Source organism: Falco biarmicus, chromosome 6 (assembly GCF_023638135.1).
Source record: "Falco biarmicus isolate bFalBia1 chromosome 6, bFalBia1.pri, whole genome shotgun sequence".
Classification (NCBI taxonomy): Eukaryota; Metazoa; Chordata; class Aves; order Falconiformes; family Falconidae; genus Falco; species Falco biarmicus.
The window spans coordinates 49,563,026-49,585,829 of NC_079293.1; the positions used below are offsets into that span (position 1 = coordinate 49,563,026).

Sequence of the window (22,804 nt, forward strand, 5' to 3'; positions counted from 1 at the left end):
AAAAAGCAGATGGTGTTTTTAATCATTCTTTTTCCACTCAGTAAATGAGGCCAAATGTTCAGAAAGTTGTCTGTAAATATACCAACCTGCTTTTCAAGTATCTAAAAATAATACTGCAAGTACAGCTTTAACAAGACAGGCATCCCCCGAAGGTCAGTAACCTGCCCTTTATCGGCTTCGTGTCAACGCTTGGCAGCAAGGAGCCATTTCTTGTCTCTGATGCTCCTCTGCTGTGTCCTTTGTTCCTGAAATAGCCTTGTCCCCTGGCACTAGTGCTCATATTTGGATGGCAGGTGGCCATGCAGAGCCCACTGTCCCAAAGTACAAATCTGAGGGATTTGAGCTCTTTAAGAGGCAGGCAGCTCCCCCATGGATTTGCAGGAGGCAGCGTACCCACCTCTAACTGCAGCCAGCTTGGTTGCCTTTGCACGGCACCCAGCTTGCTTTTGGGAGCCTGGCTGGACAGGGTCCTCTCACCCCGTGTTACAGAAGGCGGAGGTCTGTATCCAACCCACCTGCTCCAGGGGCTTTTTAAACCAGTGCGGAGAAGCGGACACTTCTGGGAAATGACACAGCTCCTCTTCTCCCAAAGCTGACTGCAGAAGCAGAGAAGGAAGAACAGTGCCTTGCAAGTGCCCGTATCTCCCCACTGCCCGTTGAAGAAGCTCAGGGGGAGCAGCGCCCATGCAGACACTGGTTCTGCAGTTGCCTTAATTCGGGCAGACACCCACCGGGGTGCCTCAGCTGGTGGCCCCAAGGCTTTGCCTATGGTGCTGCAGCTGTGCACCTGCCACGGCCAGCGCTGCCGTGCTCGGCTGTTGTGCCAACGGCTGTGGGGCTTGGAGCCCTGGCACTCGAGGGGAAATTCAGCAGCATTCAGGAGTTAGGAGCACAAACAGACTGTATCCTCTTCCCATAGATGCTTTGTAGCAGTGACTCCTTTAACTGCTCAAATCCCTCACCTTTGTGGGAGCTTTGCTGGATGATGGAAACTGATAAGAAACTCATTCTCATTTTCAGCCCCTCAAGACTGTTCCTTCCCGCCGGTGTTCAGCACCATCACTCTTATTCAGCAAAGGTCTGAGCAAGCCATGGTTGCCTTCAGCCAGGTATGTACATTGTGTGCCATATACACAGTGCCTGCACAGATGTTTAATGCCCAGGAGCAAGGCGATATACCTCGGCTTGCCTATACATGTGTCAGGTCTGTCATATAGTGCTGTCAGTGTCCCGTGCTAGCGGGCCCCAGGAGAGTCTCAGACGAGGGAGCAACCACACGGTGCCTGGGGTGGCTGAGATGGCAGAGTTGTGGGTGCGGAGCAGGGGCTGCTGTTGTAGAGGGGATGGAGGGGAGAGGCGGTGGGAACTGCACCTCCTGGCACTGCCCCCCAGCTACTCTTCTCACCCTCCCACCGTGCCTGTGTGAGCCCAGCAGGAGCTCAGCCTCTTCCATCTCTCCCCCTCCATGGCAAGGGCTGCCAGTGCTGGCTCCTTGTTCACGTTAGTTTGTGCCTATGCTGTCGGGAAGCCTCCACTGGCAGTTTTCCCTGCAGAGCATTTAGATTTTTTGCTTTCCAGCTGTTCTTCTTTCTTTGGGGTAACAAAACCTTTAAAGCAGGCAGAAGAGTTGGCTGTGATAGTATTTACTGCCTTATTTCACTACAGGTCATGGCTTGCCTAGCCAAACTGATGGGACATTCCTGCTGAACGTTAGCGGCAGTGCCTCCTTCCTTCATTAAACTGTTTTCCAGTAAGCAGAGGAACACTATCATTTGAACTGCAGCTACTTCACTGCAAAGCCCTGATTTCCCTTCTGTTCTCCAATAAACTCATTCTGGTTAGTCAAATGGCACCGCTAACTGGACACGGTGGTGTTGCAAGTAGGCTCAGTATGTGTTAAAAAAAAGCTTACAGAGGAAAGGCAGGAAGGGAAGCCGTGTCTTTGGTCTTCAGGTAGCAGAAGTCCGAGTCTTTGAGCATTCCTCGCTTGGGGAATTGGGCAAGTTGTGCTGTATGAGCGCTTGCAGCTAATTATTCTTCAGTTATGTCTCTCTTCAGAGTGAGCACGTTTTTTGCATTTGTTTCTTGACATGAACATCAGGAGCTGTCAGACTGTGAGAAAGGCTGTTTAACATGTTTTCCTTTCACTGGAAACATTCCTGATTGAAGCCTTTGCAGTGGCTCTCTGTGACACCTCTTGGCTTGCCATACGGCTCCATCTCAGAGCCCAGAATCATCCTACAGCCCAGGTGGGCAGGTGGAACTCAAATACTGAACAAGTACCCAGGACTCCCTGCTCTGTTTTCTTTAATGCCATAATTTACTAGGTGTTACAAGTGAAATACTATCACATACACACCCCCACCACCTCAAGCCCTACAAACTCCAGGAGTCTGCAGGAAAAAGGGGCTGTTGATATCTCTATAGGAAGGAGACAGCAGCACCCCTGTGTTGGCTGGTGATGGGTACCTGACTGGAGAGGCAGCTGTGCCCCCTCTCCAGCCCTGAGTCCCTGCCTCCTCAGCCTCTGGCTTGGACTTTCAGACCTCTGTCCCTGAGAACAGACCCAGCTGGGCAGGAAAACGGTCCCAGTGCTTCATGCCCCCTCCGTGCACAACATGGGTCCTCCCTCTCATTTCTGCAGGAGGCAGCATTTACCAAGAGTGCACTTCTGGTGGTGTAATCCACGTTGTTGCTAGTGCCATCAGCTAATTTGCAACTGGTGCCCACAGCTAATTTCTCAGTGACCTAGGTGTATGGAGTAGGGAGGCGTGCTCTGGCAGTCTCCCCTATTTTAGTACCCCGCTAGACAAAGCTAGTTTAAGATATTTCATCAGGACAATCAAATGTCAGGTGCCAGCACAGGGCTGCCCCTACAGAAGGAAAAGAGGAGGGAGGGGGCAAGCAGCAGAACTGGGAGAAACAGCCCTTGGGACCCAGGTTTGTCTGTTTATGCTTCAGGTGGTGAGCTGGAGCCGGGCAGAGCAGGAGCTGCTGCTCCTCCAAGCAGCGGTTCAAGAACAGCTGCCATGTCCTTTTGCCCTGAGCCTTGCCTCTGCAGCCCGCCCGGCTGCCCAAGGAACATCGCTCTAACAGACAGTGTGGGCTGGAGAGCTGTGCTGGTTTTCACCCTCTCAGTAGCTTGCTCCCCTGGGTGACTGCCTGCTTTGCCTATCCCTCGAGCTGGTGCTAATCCTGCTGAACAGCCAGGGCAGAGCCCCAGTTGCTTCATCAGCACCTGCCTCACGGCGCTAGTGGCGACAAATCTTGAATCAGCTCATCTCAGAAAAGGAGGCATCAGTTTCCACTGAATACAGTTGAGCCTAGGAATGCACAAAACCTCTGAGGTGCAGAAGAGGCTCTGTGTGAAAGTCAGGTTAAACCCAGCTTCCTTCGTACCACACACACAGTTCCTCCCTGCGACCTCCCAGCCCCGTGGCCAAGCCACCGATGGCTTCACCGTGACATGAAGCAACACGCAGAAGGCCCACAAAGCCCTATGGAAAGAGCATTTTCTTTGTCTGTGATCAGCACAAACTAATCAGCCCTTAAATGAAAAATGTCTTTTGTATTCCAAAAAATGTTGCCATCTTGGGCAACACCCCGGAGTTGCTGCCTGCAGACATGGTCTAGAGCCTCTGAATCTACATAAGCATAAATAGAAAAGTCTCTATTACACTTAACAGCAGGAAGATTGCCACAAGTTGGAATTGTCACAAGGAGTCCACCTTCATAAAGCTGTCACCTTTCAGGATTAGGAGCAGTCACAGATATCCCTGTGATGTATCAGGAATATCCCCTGAATTTTTCTGTGCAGGTAGTAAGCTCTACAAGTACCACAGAGCACTTACTGGAGCATTGTCCTTCATAGCCGCTCTACAGCGAGGATGGATTTCAAGGGGAAGTGAAAGCTTTTGTGATCTGGCTGCCAACCCCTTGGACCATCCAGTCCTGACTGTTCTTGGTCTAAACAGTGATTTTTCCCTTTCTCCTACGGAGGTTCACAAACTACCTGACTGGGCTAATGCAGGGGATTATAACTGAACTAAAAGTCATTTCCAGAAAATTGATGAGTTTATTCATCCTGCAGATTCAAATGTCTAGAAACTAGCTTCCTCCAGCTCTCAAACCAATTCCTGGTTGCAGTAGCATGCAGGACATGCTAGTGCAGATCCAGGCATTGACTAAAGAGTTAGCTTGTGAGACAAAGTCAATGCAGTGTCTGGTTTCTGGACCTACTGAGCAATTACCAGTAGCATTAGGAAAAGGTAATATAAGCATACTCCCACGCTTACTTTCTGGTTGTTAACCAACACGCCTATCAGAAATCCTTTGGATTTATGTTGGAAAACTATCAATGACAAACTTCAAGAAGTAAATAGGGCAAACCTTTTGTTTTAAAGCACACAGCCTCCATAGCAAACCGAGACCTGAAGGAACTTATTCCTTGGGATGCTGTCTAGAGGACATTTCCTGGCAGCTGATTATTTTTGTACCAGGCGTTTTCTGTACCTCTGAGGCTGAGTTTGCATATTGCTCATTAGGTGCTAACTTCATTGCCCTCTCCTGGCAGGAAAGAGGATTTAAACAAGATGCATCCTCTTCAGACATTTATGGGGACAGGATTCCTATCCCAAAGATTTTCCACTGGGTTTTCCACTCACATCGTGTTGGAGAGGTCAGTAGACCCAGACCAACCCTTACCATGACTGCGGATGCAATTGCAGAAGGTGAGAGGAGCAGTGCACTGAAGATGACAATCAATGGGGCTTTCAAGAGAGTGAGGCCAGTCTGGTTTGCAGCTTTTATTGTGACATTGGGAAAGTAATTTAATTAACCACTGTCTTGATTTCTAGCCTGAGCACTGTATTTCCTTGCAAAGCGAAACACCTGTTCAGAGGGTTCTTCACACTGATGGAACAAGGAGCGGGGGAGCTTGGCCTCTGTGTGGTCTTTTCTGTTGCCCTGGCTCCTTCCCCTTCCAGGCAGCCAGGTCTGAGCAGGGAGGCACAGCATGTACTGAACTCTCCTGCAGAGATGCTGGAGCCCATCCCAACACCGAAGATCTGATTGCTGTCATCATGCAACCACATTTAGTCATGTTTTTTTATTATTTTTCCCCCCAATGGTGCGACAGACTTGCCAAGCTGAGAAAGCTCAGGGAAATATCTGTAGAGAGCTGCAGAGTGGGCAGAGATGCAGAGCGGGTGAGTCATGCAGAGTCTGGGGGCTGACGGCAGAGACCCTTGTGTGAAAGGCTGTGGTTAAAGGAGGTGGAAGGGTTTCTTGCTGGCCACAGGACTGAAGTGGGCAGATGTAGGTGAGTCAAGTGAAGGTTGTTGCAAAACAAGAACTTTGAGGGCAAAATCAGTGAGGTTGCTGGTAACACTATAGAGTTTTATGGGTCATCTTGAAACTCCAATTTCATTTCTGTACCCTCCTACTAATTCTGGACAGCCATGCTGCTTCTGCCTTTCATTTTTTCTCTTCATTCACTTTTTCTCTTTCCTTCCATTTTTCATCCTTTGTGTGCTTATGCTAGCTAAATGCTTTAGCTCCCTTGTTTAACCAGCTGATGATAGCACTGTGAGTTTTCTTTCATAGGCTGACTGATGGGAAAATGAGTAATAAAAAAATAATATTATCGTAACACCAGCTATATGGAAGCATAGTGGGTAGGGTGCTGCTTTACAGGGGAAGCGTGGGCATCCCCTCCCTGCTCTGCCCAGACGACCTGTATCATCTGCAGCATGGCATTTCATCTCTCAGCGCCACAAGTCCCCATCTGTAACAGGTGGTTAATAATACTGCCTTTCCTCAGACGGATATGGTGAGGCAAGGAATAGTTAACAACTCAACACAGTGATGGGGCTGATTGATTTGGAGGTAGGAATAAGACAATCAGGAACTGCAGATACCTGGAGCAAACCCAAAAGATGAGGTTTTTCAGAGTAAGACTTGTCCCTTTATTAACTGATAGCAAAACAGGCTTGATCCATGCAGGATCCCTCTTTTTTTTGTAATGCAAGTAATAAGTGAAAGTATTTCATATTAAGTGAGAGCAGTTTAGTTGAGAAAGAGTTTAGTGAAAACTGGCCTGTTTATAAAGACAGAAGTAACATTCAGCTTCTCATGCAGGTTGGTTCAAAACAGTTCACAGAAGCTGTTCTGATGGGAAACTCAAAGGCTGGCTGATATTATTATAGAAGGTGTCTGCTTTCTTTGGAAATGTTACATTTTTGTTGAAAAAAAACAACACTAAAAATATCACCCAAACTAAAAAGGTTCTTAATGGGAAAAACATGTCATCATTGCTGGTAGAGACCTTAAACCTTTCTTTCTACCAATTTTCTAACTTTCATCTGAGTTCTAGAAATGACATGCGTGACTCCCCTTTGTGCTTTTGATAAATTACAGTCTCATGAAAGTTGCAATCCAAATTTATTCAACGAACACCAGAACCGTGGTTTTCACACCAAGAAAGCTAAGCATGTTTTGAAACAATGTCACCCTGCCATTGATGTGACCATACACATATGTGTGGCTCCAAGACCAGTCACTGGGGACTATGATCAGATGAATTTGATGGGGTGAATTTGGAGCTGAGGTGTTCCCCATACAGGGCTCAGCCTGCAGCAGGATGGCCTGCAGAGCCCACACTGCTGGTGTGACAAGAGGTGGCCAGGTTGCAGTGGACCAGCACACCAAAGCATACACGCAGCTTTACAATGACTGGAGGGACTTCAGGCATTACTGCCCTGTTCTTACTGGTCACCTTTCCCTGTCTGGAAGGTGCAGCCAGCAGCATAGGCTGGTGGGTGGAATCTCACAGCTCTGGTACCAAACCTGTTACTTCTTTATTAGAGTGCTGAGGGATGAGATTTAAAATAAGCTGGATATCTCCCACTGGAGAAAGCCACGTGCTCTGTTTTACCTGCAGACCCGTGGGAGCAGGACACTCATTGTGTGTGTCTACCTGCAGGCCAGTGACAAGGAACATCCACCCAGCTGCCCTCCCCGATGCTGATTCATACAGTTATTCCACACAGGGCAGTTTGTGCTTCCACCAACACAATTTGTTCAAAGCAGTGAAAATTTTATGTGTCCAAGCCTCAGTTGTAACCAACTTGTCTCTAAACAGCTAACAATTTCATTTTATTTCTAAATGAAATTCTCAGGAAAGCCAGTAAAGGTTTTCCTCACCTTTCTGCATACACACGGCTATTCCCATCTGTATGCCACAAGAAATGTGCAGGGCCAAGTGCAATGTTGCTACTGGACACATCTAAGACTTAGCTGAGTCCAGCAGTACTGCAGACATCTGGACAAACTTTATTCAGAAACAGCCAGCACTCTGCAGCACTCACAGGATGCTTTTAGAATACAGGATTCTGCCTGTTTTTGAAAAACGTTGTACCTAGAAAAGAGAGCTTGGAAAAAGCCTTAGAGGGATGGGGGCTTCAGTGCTGTGGCCCTCTCAAGACTAGTCTGAAAAGAGATAGCCTCAAACTGAGAGATGCGCTGACAAAAATCAGGAGCATCACATTGCAGGTCTCGGGGAAGGCTAATTAACACCCATGACAGCTTACATCCTGTCTGCTGGTGGAAAGGAAACATGCTGTAGGCGTCCCAAGGCTGACATTCATGCCTGGCATTTCCCCCACGCTGCCGGGGTGGGCAACAGAGCCGTCAGCATGCTGGCACGGGGACCACTGGAACCCTGGGCCCAGGAGGGCTGGCAGCAGACACCCGGCTGGGATGGGGGCTAGGGGGAGCGGCATTGCTCTGATGGGGGTCACAGGTTGGCTACGGGGGGAATCCCTGCTGAGGCCTCCCCCTAGTTAACTGCTGCCCCTTCCAACTCAGCAGTTTTCCGCACAGCGTTTGCAGAACTTGGAAATCTTGGAAAGGCACATACAGCCCAATAACGAGCAGGGGGACCTGTGCTCCCAAGCCTGCCAGCAGCACTGGTAGCACTGGCTATGGCTGGCGATGCCTCCAGTGCCTCCAGCCAGGACCTCCCCATGCTCGGCAGCACAAGGCAGCCCATGGAGCTCTCCTGCCAGCAAAGCTGGGCTTGCCTGGGCACAAGCTCTGCTAGCACACAGGGTGATCTTGGGGACTGGCTCGGTGACTGTGCCATCACTGGCACAGGAGCATCCCTCTCAGAAAGTGTTCGGGTGTTTTCAGCACGGCTCTGCCCGGGCCAGCCAGCCCTTGCCAGTAGCTCCTTGGCACCGTCCGGAGGCTGGCACAAGCTGGCCATCCCCAGTGGGTGGCTTGGACAAGGTCTCCCTGCTTGGCAGGGCGATAGCCTTGGACAGCAAAGACATGGGCTGCCCCATGCAAGATTGCCCCAGAGCTAGGCCCATGCAACGCGCCAGCATTGCCACAGCCTGTTTGACATCTCCCCAGTCGCTGGGTGAGGACACTACAGAGGACCATCCTCTGCCCTGAGCTCAGGGCATGGGCAGAACCTGGCTATGCCAGGGGTGCAGCCCTGGTCTCTTCAGCTTCCTTCCCCACCCAGTAAACCCACCTTGCCCCATTCATTTCATAGGTCAGACCTGGATGTGAGATTCCCTGGTGCTGCATGAGCATTTGGGAGGCTACACCCACCATAGCAGCACTGTCTACCTCCTCTCACTGGGGCTGCCCCGTGCAGCACCCCAGCCCTTGAGTGGGTTTTGCAGGATGCTTCTCGGGAGGTCCTGGCACACAGCTGCTTTTGGGGCATGCAGGACAACCCTGGCTTCCCCACGGGTGCTGAAGACTTCAACCTTGGCCACCCACAGTGCTCTGCCCTGTAGGGGTGGAAGGTTTCTTACCAAGCATGAAGGGCAAGCCATTTCCTCTTGGAAGAAACACCACAGGACCTTTTCATGCTTCCTCTGTGTGCAAAGCACCAGCAGGCACTGCTTTCCATGGCAGCTCTGCCCTGCCCTGCTGGCTGTCCCGGTGTCAGCTCCCATTACCTCCACCAGCCCATGGAAGAAAGGTCAGGGGAAAGCACTGAACACTGGGCAGATTAACACCTGTGGGAAAGAAACCAGGCAGAAGGAGTGAAAGCAAGCAAGAAAATACCTCCCCCGCTCAGCCTGACAGGAGGTCCCCAGCCCTGTATTTGCGATGGGTTCTCACCATGACTGGGAGAGCGGGAGGATTGCTAACACCAGCACAGAAACTGCATGCTAGCCCCCGTGCCCTGGGGAGCAGCAGCCCCTCCGAAGGCCAGACCCACACCCAACCACCTCCTTCATTGCTGTGTCTCATCAGCTCCGGCATGGATGGTTCAAGCAATCACAGTCTCTTTTTCTAAAGCATCTTGAGAGCCTGAATCACTTTTGCACCCGGGACTCAGTGGTGGCAGCCCATAGGCTGCCTGGAGAACATGTCCCTGTCCTCCATATTCCTGTTTCCTGGAGTCATCTGGCACTGGCTCGCACAGCCCTGCTTTAGCCACGTGCCTTCAAGTCCCTTGTAACGCTGCCAGGGAGCCCCTTTTCCCACCCTTGCCCCTTGCACTCAGTTGTGTCCAGGGGAGACCCTGTCAGTGCCTGGGCTGCAGGGTCCCCCCTAGCCAGGAAAAGCAAATCTGTGCACCTGCTGGCAGTGGTCTCGAAGGTAAGCTCCTCTGACTTGAGGCAGTGGGAGGACATTGCTGTTCTGCACAGGCCCACTTCAGTGCCCAGAGCTGACCTAGGTGGGACTCCAAGCTAAAGCCAGAGAGAAGCCAGGCTTTATGTTTCAGGCAAAACATTTCAGGCTTAGGAAAGTTTAGCATTTTCCTTTTCCACATTACTTCCAGTCCCCTTGTGCTGCTGATTTCCTGCCTGCCTACGGGAAACTCGCTTCATCCTCCTCTTCAGCATCCTCCCGGGGAGGATTACTGAGATTTATGGGTGAACGAAAAGCGGCTAGGAGCTGGGTCCTGTTGTTACCCCAGTGCAAGTGTAGTTGGCATGTACTTGTGCATTGCACTTGTGCCAGTGGTGACAGGCACCTTTAAGAGCAGGAAAGATGAGCCAGAGGGCTGTGGGGCCATCCCAGTGCTATGACAAGCCCCAGAGCTGAGCTGAGCCAAGTAACACTCATCCTCCTCTTGCTCAGTTATGCTTGAAGCAGTGTCTGTTCCCTGACAGAGCCTTGGGTGCTCACTTAAGCTAGGCAGAGCTGGGCAAGTCTCATCTCAGCAGGGTGAGATAGCTCCAGGTTTGCATGGAGATCAGCATCAAACCGTGCCATGGTGTCAACCTGCATGGGTTATTTCAGCCACCAGCATGAATGGATCCTGAAGGTTTCCACCCACTCCCCACTTGGGCTCCCACATTTGCAAGCTTTTAAGCCCAGTCATGCAGTCATTCACTGCCTCTACTGCCAGGCAATCTCCTGCTAGCCAGGCCCAGGAGTACTTAGCACCCAGGTTAAGCCAAGCATGGGAGCCTGCAGCCTCGTATGGGTGCCAGGGACCCAGAAAGGCTCTCTCCTTAAGAAAACCAAGGTCTAAATGGGTAAACACAACCAGATAGTTCTTACTGCATGACACCTACTACTGCTACTGTTTCTCCCATCCACACATCACCTCCCACAAATGGCACCTTTTACTTCAGTCTCCACAAAACTGGTTAATAGTTAAATGTCACCCAAAGCAGAAAAACCTTTGCAAATCTGCAGCAGCCCTGAGCTCCCTGGTACCACGCAGCCGGCAGAGCAAGTGAGGGCCTTGGGAGGAAGCACCGGGTATGGTGTACGTGGGTGTGCTCCTCTCATTGCACAAGAGATGGGCGTTACTGGAGTATCGTTCATGTTTCTTATTCCACACGTGACCCTGTCACCTGCTCTGCAGAGGAAAAGACATGTAACAAGTCACAAGCAAGACAGGGAACAAGCGGACAAAGCTGCAGTTGGCTGATATAGGAGAACCTTCGTACACCATCAAGGTGTGCTTCACACCGTATTGCTCTGATTCTGCTCTCTTTGAGGTTGCTGAAGATTTGAGTGTTATCTTGTCATGGGAACCAGGTGTAAATGAGGTAGAAAATACATCTGTGCTGCTTAACCTTCCATGAGAGAGGGCAGACTGGAAGGTGCAGTGTCTTGAGGTAGTCTCAGCCCAGCTCACTGGAGGATCTGTGGCCACGGATGGACCCAGGGTTTGCCAGAAGCAGATGTCCTTGCTGCCCTTCCCAGGGCAAGTGCAAGTCTCTATAGGCCATCCAAGCCAATGGAGAACCCAGGTATACTGCAGATAAGCCTGCATGTTTGGATTTTATATGGAAACACAGCCCAGCTGCTGGACCTGTTACATCAATCCTCAGCCACTAACCTTGCCTCCTCTCTTGTCCCAGGCAGCAGTCACATATCACTGTCCACTGCTGAGAAGCTAAGTGGCAAGTTCCTAGCTTCCCATTACATATTTCAAAACTCAGGCACTGAGAAAACCAGGGCTGTGGCACAGTCACAGTGGTTCCCCTGCTCCACACGTATTGGTGGATTAACGAGAAGCGACCTGGCTGTGGAAATTAGCCCCATTAATCTGCAGCCTGAGGCAATGCTTCTGGTTTTGCATATGAAAGAAATGGCATTCTCTGAGATTTCTCATAACCAGTGAAAAGCAAGGGAACTGAGGAGCTCCCACTGGAGGATAAAGCGCCTCCTTGGTGCTTTCCATGCAACCCTTGTCCATCAGTGGATGGGCAATTTCATTTCAAATCAGTTATAGCCATCAAAGCAAAATGCCATTTGCTTTAAGGTCAAAATGAAGTCCCACTGTGTTGCCCACCTCTGGGCAGGAGGAGGGATTTAGTCAAACTCATTGCATCTATTTCTTACTGAACAATATAATCGAGAAAAATAATATAAATATTGCCAACTATTGTTTTTGTAAGCCTCTTGTACTCAGCCTGACCCCACAAAACTCATCCAGGAGGATGCCTTAGCCCTGTCCTCTCTGTGTATCAACTGTATGCAAGTCCTTTACTTCTTCAAAATGTTCTTGATCAAAATGACTCATCTCCTCTGTGAGTCGATCTGTACACTGTGTAACTATATCCAGGAGATTTCCATGTCTCACTAATTCAGGTAGATGATGGAAGCTGGGACAGTTGGCTTGTTTTAAAGCCTCTTTCAGCTGTTTATTGGCAAGACAACCACTTGTAAGGAAGCTTTTATACACTCAGATCTTGGTGTGACCTTTGGGTATATCAAAAACAATTAGCAGAAGTAAGGAGATTAATTTTGCCTTAGAAGGGTGTTTGAAACAATGAAACTGAAGGACTTCCAACACACTGTTGTCTGTATTTTTTAAAGGATCTGGAAAGTTGACAAAACTGCAGAAAGGTCCCATAAAAACTGCTGCAGGGTTTGAGAAAGCTCTACAGCGCAAATCTGAAGGATATCAGCCCAGATAAATTACTACAGGGAAGATTAGGGGATGACTCAGAGTATGGGTGTGGATTCATTCATGTAGAGGAAATGTAGAGCTGCCACAAGAGGCTCTTGAAAGTAGAAGAAATAGACATTAGGAGAAGTGGTAGCGGTACAAGCTGAGAAAAATAAAATGTGGAAATAACCACATTGTTAGTAAAGTCATTATGAACATTTGAACCATGGTGAAGAAAATATCAAGCTAAATGGTGATCTCTCTGCTGAGATCTCCAATTTGAAAGGAAAAGCTTTTTGGGTGGTGGTGGTGTATGTGTTAACTAAGAGCAGTATTGTAGTCAAGCATGCATTGCTGACTGGGCTCACTCCAAAACTAACCAGCTGAAATTCCATTGTGGACATGCAAGCAGACTAGGTGATTTCATGGACTCTCCTGGCTTTGTGGATGAACCTATGTGTCCATGTTACCTGTTTTCCTGTGGAAAAAAGAAAAAATCACTTTTCTGCTTGACGTTCCCTCATCCTGCAGTCCTCACGTGAGCACAGTTTCCATCAGCCTCACCAAAGTGCTGTTCACATCCTCTGCAAGGCCAAGGCCAGGTCTCACTCTTGGCCCTTCTGGCTCACATCATATCTCTGATGTGCCAGTTCCACTGCTTCATTGCAAAAATAAGGGTTCAGCTGCAAGACAGGAAAAGAATAAGCAGCTAAAAGGGCCCAAACACATCCAGAGGCATTTAAAGAGACAACTCCTCCCTTTCTTGGGCAAGCAGCAATATTTAACTACAGCCAGCCACACTTTGCTCTTATCTGCAGTTGTGAAGTTGACCCCGTGGTGGCCCTCGATCGCAGCCTCCCAGAAACCCAGCCATGAGCATCCATCTCCCCTTGGCTAACAGCAGCAGTAACCCTACTTCTACACAAGAAAACGTGTACACAGATTATGCCTCACAAATATCAAGTCAAATGGATTTTCTTACTTCTTATACTTCTCTTTTTTTCATATCATATATGAAATACATGATATGAAAAAATATATAATAGCTCCAAAAATAATCCCTGAAACTCCCCTACCTTAAGTATTTTTTGAAAAATAACAAAAAAACCCCAAGAAACTCTCCAGTCAGTTATAAACAAATGACGGGAAAATCCTGCACCTGACTAACTGTAGTACTGTGGCCAGGCTTTGTCTTTGGGGATTTCCTCAAAGTTCAACTTCTGCATGAGTGAACTAAGAGCCAAACCAAAAGCAAAAATCGGGCTGTGCTTGGAGACGGGCGAGACGGGTAAATCTGCGACTCCACTTTTACTGACCTACACCAGAGAAAATAAACAGGTCTTTTTCGTGCTGGCTTGAAAAAGAAATTTGAAAGGGGCTTGATTTCTCAAGAACAGCTGCTCAAAATCTTATTTTTGGCAGGCTGCTGGGGACTTTCTTGCTGAAAGTGGAAGAAACGCAAGAAGCTGACTCACATTTCAAATAGTTGGTTTTCAGCCGAGGAAACCTTACTTTTTCAGTAGCATTTTATATTCAGTTAAATTTTTCATGATGCAGAAATCATTTCCAAAACAGTTTCAGTCTTCCCTTCATTCTGCACAGACAGAAATCTAAGCTATTTTTCCTCAGGAAATTTACCACTTTGACCCTGACAGGGGCTCACCGTGGAGCTGGCTGGGGGGGCAGCAGAGTCGGGCAGCACCCTGCTCCCTAACCCCGACCCTGCATAATGGGCATGCCACTGCCCCTGTCCTCCCCCCAGGGAAACCCACCCCCATGCTAACTTCCGAGAGCCTACTTACGCAGACCTCCAGGCTATTATGCTTAGTTCATTAAAAGATGCCCCAGGAAAGTGGTAGCAGGTACTAGATCCCTTCAAACTGGTAACTTCCTTGCATGGACCCCAGGTACCTGCTGTGCCCAGGCTACAACCTGCTCAGGCAGAAACCTGGTCCCTCTCTCAGCTGTGGTGCCCTGATTTGGTTGAGCCCCAGGCGTGGCACTATAATAAGCAAGGTTCATAATAATCCTGCTAATGGCTAGATCAACAACATCAGAGTCGATCAAGCGTGCCCACCCCCAGAGCCCAGACCCAGGCTCTCTATATAGAACACACTGACACAGTAACCTTTCTTTATACAAAACAATTGACTGTTTTTCTAGCATTTAAGCATTCGTCACTGGTTTTCAAATCAGCCATCTGATGTTTCCCGATTTATATATAAAGGGCACAAGCTTTTGCTTCAGGAGAGTCACCTGCACAAAGCCTGTGCTTGAGGAAGCCGTTGATGTCCACCACCCACCCTTTCACGCCGGCGGTCAGCCGGGGGCAGCTCTCCTGCCTCCAGCGCCACTTTTCTGGTTGGGCTTCTCCATTCTGATCTTGGTAAGACAGTTTGTGGTTCAGATGCTATCTAATGAGCAGGTCCTTCAAAACAAGTGGAGGTGAGAGAGACAGCAGCTCTGTTTGTTTTAAAGAAGCTTTGAAATACAATAAATCAGGAGGATACTAAAGGCAGAAAGGGAAATTCCCTGGGCAAGCTTGGTCTGAGGGGGACTGCTAGCACAGCTACAGGGAAGTCCACATCGCAGAAAAAGTTAGGTCCATCTTTTAAATACATTTCATCAGCTTCACAGATCATAAATGTTCCCCTAGACTCTGCTGGGTAAGGTGCTCATTTCAGGGTCCCAGCTCTTGTGTTTTTTAAGCTTCACAGCTAGAGGAAAATGAAGGAGGCTAGGCACCCTGAGGGGAGCAATGCTTTTTAAGCCCGTTATTCTCACAAAAATGTATCAGAAATCTCCTACATTGTGTAGGCTGTTATTCAGAAAATGCTGCCACTCTCAACAAATGCCAGCTGGATGCATTGCAATCTAGGATGTAAATAGAGCTGGCTTTGACTTTTAGCAAAGCTTTTGCCCAGTGGACCAGACAGCTCTCTTGTAGCAATAGAAGGAAAAGTTTTCTGGACCCCAGCAGGCACAGAATAGCTTTTGAAGTATGGTGTACCCTGGTATCTGGTGTTTGGTTTTCAGCTGGATTTTGGGGTTGGGTTTTTTTCCTGCAGCTGTTCTGCATGCATGCGTCTAAACTCTGTGTGGCTCATACACGTAGTAAAAATGATCACATTCTCCTCCTGCATCCCATCCAGGTAATTGTGCCATGTATTTGGAAATGCACCACAAATCAGACTAATGTTCTTTTTCCTGGCAGCACTGGAGGAAGGGACTCTGTGCTGCAGGGCCCAAAGGCTTTGCTTTTGTTCTTAGAAAGACCCTCTCCTCAGGTAAAATTAACAGCCCAAGCTCTAAATCCTAGTGGGGGAGAAAACATACCAGCTTTCCCGAAAGAGTGTCTGCTACAGTCTTAAACTGCAAACACCCCTGGACAGTCTTTCTCTTCACACAGGCAAAACATTCAGCCCATGCACAGGTCAGCCAGCCTACCACATTTCATTGACTTTTTGCTTTCCTCCTACATTCAAACAAGTTAGCACTTCTTCATAAAGCCCACACTTCTTAAATTACTCAGGGGGGAACTTAATATATCAGTCTGAAGGTCTGGGAAATAATAGGCTACACCTCCTGATGCAGCCTCAATTGCAATATATTGTCATACTGATGGACAAAGTGCATCTTGTGTTTCCCATCAATGGTACTCATTTCTGCTGAGAAGTGACTTATCAGAGAGAGCTGACTGAAAAAGAACAGAAAGATCTAAATGTATTCCTATCTAATTTCTTCTCACAGTCAGTTCAGATGTAGTTTTTAATTTCCATTGTTTGGGGTACTTAAAAAAGTTTCAGTTATTGTATTAGATACACTTCCCAGCAGAAATTCCCCTACATAATACCTATAGGCAGAATTCTTAAAATTGATTTGCTGCGTCACTTTTGTGATCCTACAGTGCAGATCTGGGCTTCTTTTTCTGCTGAAAAGCACACAGAAAAACAACAATCCTTCCTGGTTCTTTGGAGTGTTTTTTTGCTTTGTTTTGTTTTTTTGTTTTTTACTGGTAAAGTTACTGGCAATTGTAAATCTTGTCTTTGTTTTTCTTGGCCCCTTCTTGGGTGACAAAGGAAGGTAAATGGTAACTCAGCAGCTGACACTTAAAGGAGAAGAAAGACTGCACCTTTAATGGAAACATTTTCATCTACCTTCTTTAGCAGACCATTAAAAAAGTATAACTTTAAGGACTCTTCCTGGAAAAAAGAGAAATTAAATCCAGAATTTTGAGTATAAACCCATTCAAGCATTTTTCGTCTTCCTTATGTTGCGTGAAAAGACTAAAGCAATAGCAGAAGACATCAATTCACTTTTTTAGTCATTCTTTAACATGACTGTATGGTGCTTTACAAGGAAAAACCAAGATAAGGGTCTCTCTGGATATGACCGAGAGAACTGAGTGACATGAAAAGCATAGGCTCCAGCAGAGAGAAAGGCTCTTTTCCCTTCAAGGACAGCAAGCTCAGAGTTCTGCTGCTACAACTTAATGCAAAAGGGCACCATATGTGTCGCAGCTTGCATGGATTAGACAAACATTTGTTAATTGATGCTATTTTGGAGGGTAGAAGATGCCCCAGAAGAACACTCTGGATTCTTACCAGTAATCTTTCCTTTGAACACTGCTTTTCTGCCCATGGGGACAGAAGGTGAAGTACTGGTAAAACTGAAATGGTTACCAGTGTGTTAGTCCTGCTTTTTTTAGGGAAACAGTTTCTAATGAAATAAGGACCTAAATCAGCCCTCTTCTATATTTTTTTCTGAAGAAGAAATAAAATTAATAAACTAGGGGCTCGGAAGAAAAACCTTCTTATAAAGGCATTACAATTGCAACCATTTCTGAAGCAAGTGGCATCCTTTGGCATTAGAGATAGAAACCTGGATTAGGCGGCTCGTGAGCCTGATCCAACCTGCTAATGCCTATGTTACTATGTTATATGTACACTGTTTTTCCTCAGTGAGATGGCTGAAGCTGAAAATTCAGCTCTGTTCAAGGCTTCCATGAGCTGCTGAGTATTTGGATATGGAGGTAGCTGTGGTCATCTGTAGGGGCTTCCCACCACCACAGGTCTTCACAGATCTTGGTTTCAATTGCAACTACAAGCAGAAGTTCCAGAATAGCACAGGAAAGGATGTTCCCCAAATTGTTTCTAAAATCAGGAAGTAGAAGAAAGCTGGTAAGACTTCCAGAGCTAATAAAAGTGATAAGCCTCATTCACAAGGTTTGCCATTCTTATTGAGTGCTTCTGCCATCCAGATTTTTTGGGGCTTTCCCATCCTTGAGTATATTTTAAGTACAAAGTAAGGGGACTATGCGTGGCTGTTCAGAGAACCACAAACTCTCAAGACCAGCCTACACCACAGAAGCCTTCAGGTTATTTGAGCTTGTTGCTTGGGGATTTGCTTTGTAGACACCTCACCGCAATCAGCATGGAGAAAGGGCAGGGCAGCCCCTTACATGGGCATTGTATATGTACCAGAACCATTATGGATGCAAATTATAAATTCAGTCTGCAAATCTGCCCCAGGTGTCTGATTTTTTTCCAAGTAAAAATGACAGAATTGTGCAAGCACACAAATGCTGCCTGTCTGCGTATATGGATGTCTGTATATGTAACTATGCATTTAGTGGGATGGATCTTCTTGTCTTTTCTTTATACAATGCATTTTTATAAGGACACAAAATAATGCTCAGATAGCTCTGAGCCTCTGGCCAGCCTCCCCAAAATTCAAGTTTTCTTGTTCAATTTGGAATAACTAAATGGACTAAAAATAGCTTGTTTAGTGAAATATAGTGACTCACTTCAAAAGCAGAATCCTGCTTTATCACCATCAGTTCAGAGCAGTGGCTGGGATGTTGTCTGTAACACTGGCTGTATATCCAGTGTCATCTGATAGCCCTGGAAGACCTTCCCAAGTCTGGGAGCACCGTCTGATTTCAGCTCCTTCCCAGAACAGAGTGCACAGGCTGAGAGGACAGGTGGTGTGTGGAGAACCAGTTAGAGCTCCCTGACCTTCCTCCTGGCCCTGAGGTTTGGGACCTGCCTGCAACAGCTTCCAGGTTAGAAAATACTTGCAAAAGACTCTTAGTCCTGTTAAGTTTCATACTCTGGAAAGATTTGTTTGGCTAACCTCCTCTGCTCTGCCTCCAAGGGTATCTCTGTCACGAGAACCCATGATAAGATGCCACATATGGCAGAGACAAGAAGCACTGAGAGGTCTGTGAGCTGGCTAGCAGTGGTCCCAGGGACCAGCCAGCATTTGAGGAGACCTGAAGAAGAATGAGGCCACCTCAGGCATGGCTTTTCCTCACCTTGCAAAGCCTGTCTTCTCCATCAGTCTTTTGTCCTGCAGGTGGGGAGGATGGCAGAGGTGCTGCTGTTCTAACCTTGCAGCCAACTGAGGCTCTCATCTGAGGGCATGCTGAGGTACCTCAGGAACATGTCAAGACAGATAAAGTGCCCCAGTGACTCAGGCTGATAAATGCAAATGGTGTTCAGCCTATTTAAAGTGCAACAGGCGTGAGTGTCAGTGGCATGTCACAAATTTTATTTGTATCTGGGCTAATGGACACAGGTTTTCTCATGTGTATTCTGGTCTCTGAAGGACTGCAAAGGCTTGAAGTCATGTGTGAAATGTTAAAACTTCCAAGTGAAAAATATGAAAAAATAGCTTGAAGTCACCCAAAGGTGGTGACAAATAAGAGTTTCTCAGGGATCCAAGAGAAGAGATTTCCTGGCTGAATGCTAGTTGTTGAAGCATGAATGTGACAACTGTAGGCTTTCCTCTGTGTTACCAGACAATCTGAAACCCCACCTCTGACTTTTTCAAATATACTGTGGTTTGTAATCACTAAGTACTCAGCTACTGCGGGGATGACACAAGTAATGTCATCTCAGCACTGAGAGAAGACCTAGTGGGGCAACGATGACCAACATGTCCCAGAAAATGGGGAATTCTGGTCATGGGAATGAGCAACTCAGCAAAAGACATGCAGTCACTTTCAAAAGAATGACACAAGTGAAGCCAAGTCACTTGACTGACAACAAAATTAAGACCTCCTTTAAAAGAAACTAAGCATGTCTGAATTGTAGAAAACTTTTATGCTTGCACAACAAGCCACTAGGCACTGAGGCAAGATACCAGCCAGCTGCCATGGATCATGTGATACTGTCAGTCACATGAACCGTCTTTGCAGAGAAAATCTCTCTGATGTGCCTTTTAGACAGTTACTCAGCAGATCAGCTGCTGTGGCCCTTGTGGAAGGCTATCTGTCTTCCCCATTTTGTACCATTATGTATTCTTAAATCCTTGTTCTCAAGAGTCATTAGCAGGGCTAAAGAGAGAGACAAGCAAAGGCCCCCAATCTCTGTGAGGTGAGAGTGGGAAAACTTCTACCTTTCCATAATCCAGTGTAGATTGTTTAAAGTCTAAAAATTATTATACTTGGTCAGATTAAAGGGACTGGGTTTTCCCTGCTTGCTTGCTTATTTCGGCTCAGGGAAGTAGACCCCGCTTCTAGTTTATCACCCTCCCACATGCAAACAAAAAGCATAATACCTCAGAACCTGCCAGTTTCTCTCTGTGGACAAGGAGGGCATGAAGAAATGTCACCAGCAATTGTTTTCTGAATGCACAGTGGGCTGAAACGTCCTCTTACAAGCACCACTATTCCGCAGCCTTCGCAGGAGCCTCTTCCTGACACATGCCACCACAGCTGCAGACCTGCCTCTGATCTCATTCCTTTTTTACCTTTCTGCCTTCTGCTTGGTCAAACTGGAGGCATAAACCCAACTGCTGCCTGGGCCTGGGAGTGTTTTGCACTCACCATGCCCTAGGCAAAGCAGGGGAGAACACAACTCAGAGCATCCCCAGGTGGCATGATGGGAGCTTGAAGCAGCTGTTACAAAACGGTCAGGAGAAATCAGATGTGGGAATCCCAGGCTGCTTCTGTCATAAAGGAGGCATGGGAATGGTACAAACCCATGCTGCTGGAAGGGTCTTAGGTGAGCAAAGAGCATAAAAGAGCAGAGTGAGAGCTATTGCTGGGGAGAAGAGTTTAAGAGCAAGGTGCTACTGTTATGCGAGCTGTATAGGCAGAAGGAAAACGGTGATGTTATTTCCTAAGAGCTGCACAAGGAGAATGTCTTTATCAAGAACTGAAAGAAGCATTTTTCTATGAAGAAGAGCAAGAAGAAGTTTTTATTCCATCTCATTTTATTTCTTCATCTGGAAAATACACTCCCTCCAGTTTTCCTCTTACACTGAAGGAAACGTGCTACCATTCATGTTGTGTATGCTACTCAGTATGTACTATGTGTTTACCACATGCATATAGTGTTGTGGGAAACAGCAAACATCTGAGCCTGTGGTTTAAGCTCCTTTATAGTCAACAGGGAGAAAGTGGTGGTTCCAGTTGCAGAAGCTCTCTGAGCTGTCTTAGGTTCCTACTGTAGGACAGGATTCCTCTCCATGTAGACAAGCCTTGCTCTCTCTCCGGACTATGGAGAGAGTCTAGATGACTAGCTTGGATGTAGATGTGTCAGTTTAGACAGAGAAAACAGCCAGTGGGTGTTATGCCCACTGCACTGACAGGCATGTCTCACCAGTTCCTTGTGATGCCCCCTTGGACTGGCTGTGTCCACTCAGTCTCAGCTTTTGACTGCATCCTCTTTGGGTGAAAGCTGTTATTTTGTGCTGTGTTTGAACAGCACCTTGAGCAATGAGGGTTCAGTCTGTGCTCCTTCAGCAAACCCCTAGTGTTGCCACATGCAAAACTGATTATAGCCATCGTCCCAAAAAAATAAAAGTATGTTTGTCTCATGATTTTGTGATTTCAGTGTTGGAGTACCAATGCTAGTGTAAATGGCGGGACGGAGGGAAAAAATAGAGACATTTGTCATAGGTCAGAATCTCTGGCAGTGCCAGTCAACATGTCGCCACAGCAGTGACTGCTGCTGATTTCTGCCATCTGAGACTCTGGGCCTTCATTCCCAAGGCTCTGACTTGGTGAAATGACTCTCCCGGAGATAGTTCCCATGGTTGTTCTAAGAAGGCAACCTAGAAGTTAGTCCCTGCTGCACCCCTCCGCAGCTGTGGCACAAACTTCTGCCTGACACACAGGCTGGATTTTGGTGAGCTGTGGGTTGTGTACAGCAAGCAGGCAGCGTTCAGGTGTGAAGAAGAGAAGGAAGTATTCATCTTCAGATGCAGTAGTTCTCTTATCCTTGTGTGGCCCACCAGCTTCCCTGTTGCCACTTTCTGGTGAATTTTGGTGACATTTCACATAGCTGTGCGGTTGTATGCCATAGCATTCATCTGCCATCTTATGTGGGCTAGCTTAGGCTTGTGTCAGAATGTGGGAAGTGAAAGAAGAGGCACCACCTTGTATTTAGACCATGACCACATTGTTTTGAATTGATCTTCTCCCCTTTGTCAACAGATCATGCAGTAAACATGCAGCACCACAACAGTGAGGCCAGGTTTGCAGGAGGGAGTGTGCTGAGAGGTGTGCATGTGTGGACACATGGAACGAGAAGGACATATGTGCAGGGTGCGTCCTTTGTGTACTCCTACCAAGAGGAATGAGGTCACTCTTGGTCACAGGACACCACAGATTTACTTTCACCTAAGAGTTGTCTAAACCCAGTTAAACACCAGTAAGCACTATTCCTGTTAGCAATCCTGAATTGCAGGCTGTGATAGCTCTGGAAGAAGTAGATGGCCTGTAAAAAATCCAGACCACCAACTGAGTTCTTTTATTTCTTGACAGGACTCACCAGTAAGTGGCAACTAGACAAGATGTAGAGATCCAGGACTGAAAGGGACTACCGTAAAGACACATTCTGGCTTCTTTGTGCCAGACAAGCTTTAGCCATTTTATATTTCTCTGCTTTTAATCTGCCAAAGAAAGAGAACACTGCCTCTTTTCCACCTCATCTCCTTTGTCCATTGCAACCTGTGTGTTCCTGGTGGAATGGCAGCCTCTAGTTAGAGATACCCAGAAGTAATGGAGAGTTCCTTTTTGGGCAAGTGTTTTTTGTACCACTGGGACATGGCCCTGGTCTTGGCCTCCAACATCCCTTCCTGTATGATCAGGGAGATGACCCCCCACTATCTGCTCCACATTTGCTTCAGAATAAGCAAGCGAGAAGAGGCATCTCACTCCTCTGAAGTATCATGAGATCAGGTGTAAGAGGCACTTGAGGCCATCACCTACCCTTTACCCAGTAGCAAGCTGGGGAGACTCTCTGAAACTATCTGTGGCTGTCAGAGCAGAGCCCAGATGACAGATCAGCTGTGGCTTGATGGCAAAACTGTTTTCACTGACAAGAAGTCCCCACAGTATAGGAGAGGATAGGATAGGATAGGATAGGGCCAGGTGCTGACATGTCAGATCCTGTTACCAACCCTACACAG

At 47.4% G+C, this 22,804-nt stretch overlaps 1 protein-coding gene across 1 annotated transcript in view; it reads left to right on the forward strand.

Annotated features, from left to right (window-relative positions):
* The window catches only part of LOC130151407 (uncharacterized), a 40,645-nt gene that overhangs the window by 13,836 nt on the left and 4,005 nt on the right, over positions 1 to 22,804 (forward strand). The window contains exon 3 of the mRNA XM_056343638.1: positions 1,021 to 1,109. Coding sequence (XP_056199613.1) covers positions 1,021 to 1,109 — 89 coding nt within the window. The remainder of the gene's footprint in view (positions 1 to 1,020; positions 1,110 to 22,804) is intronic.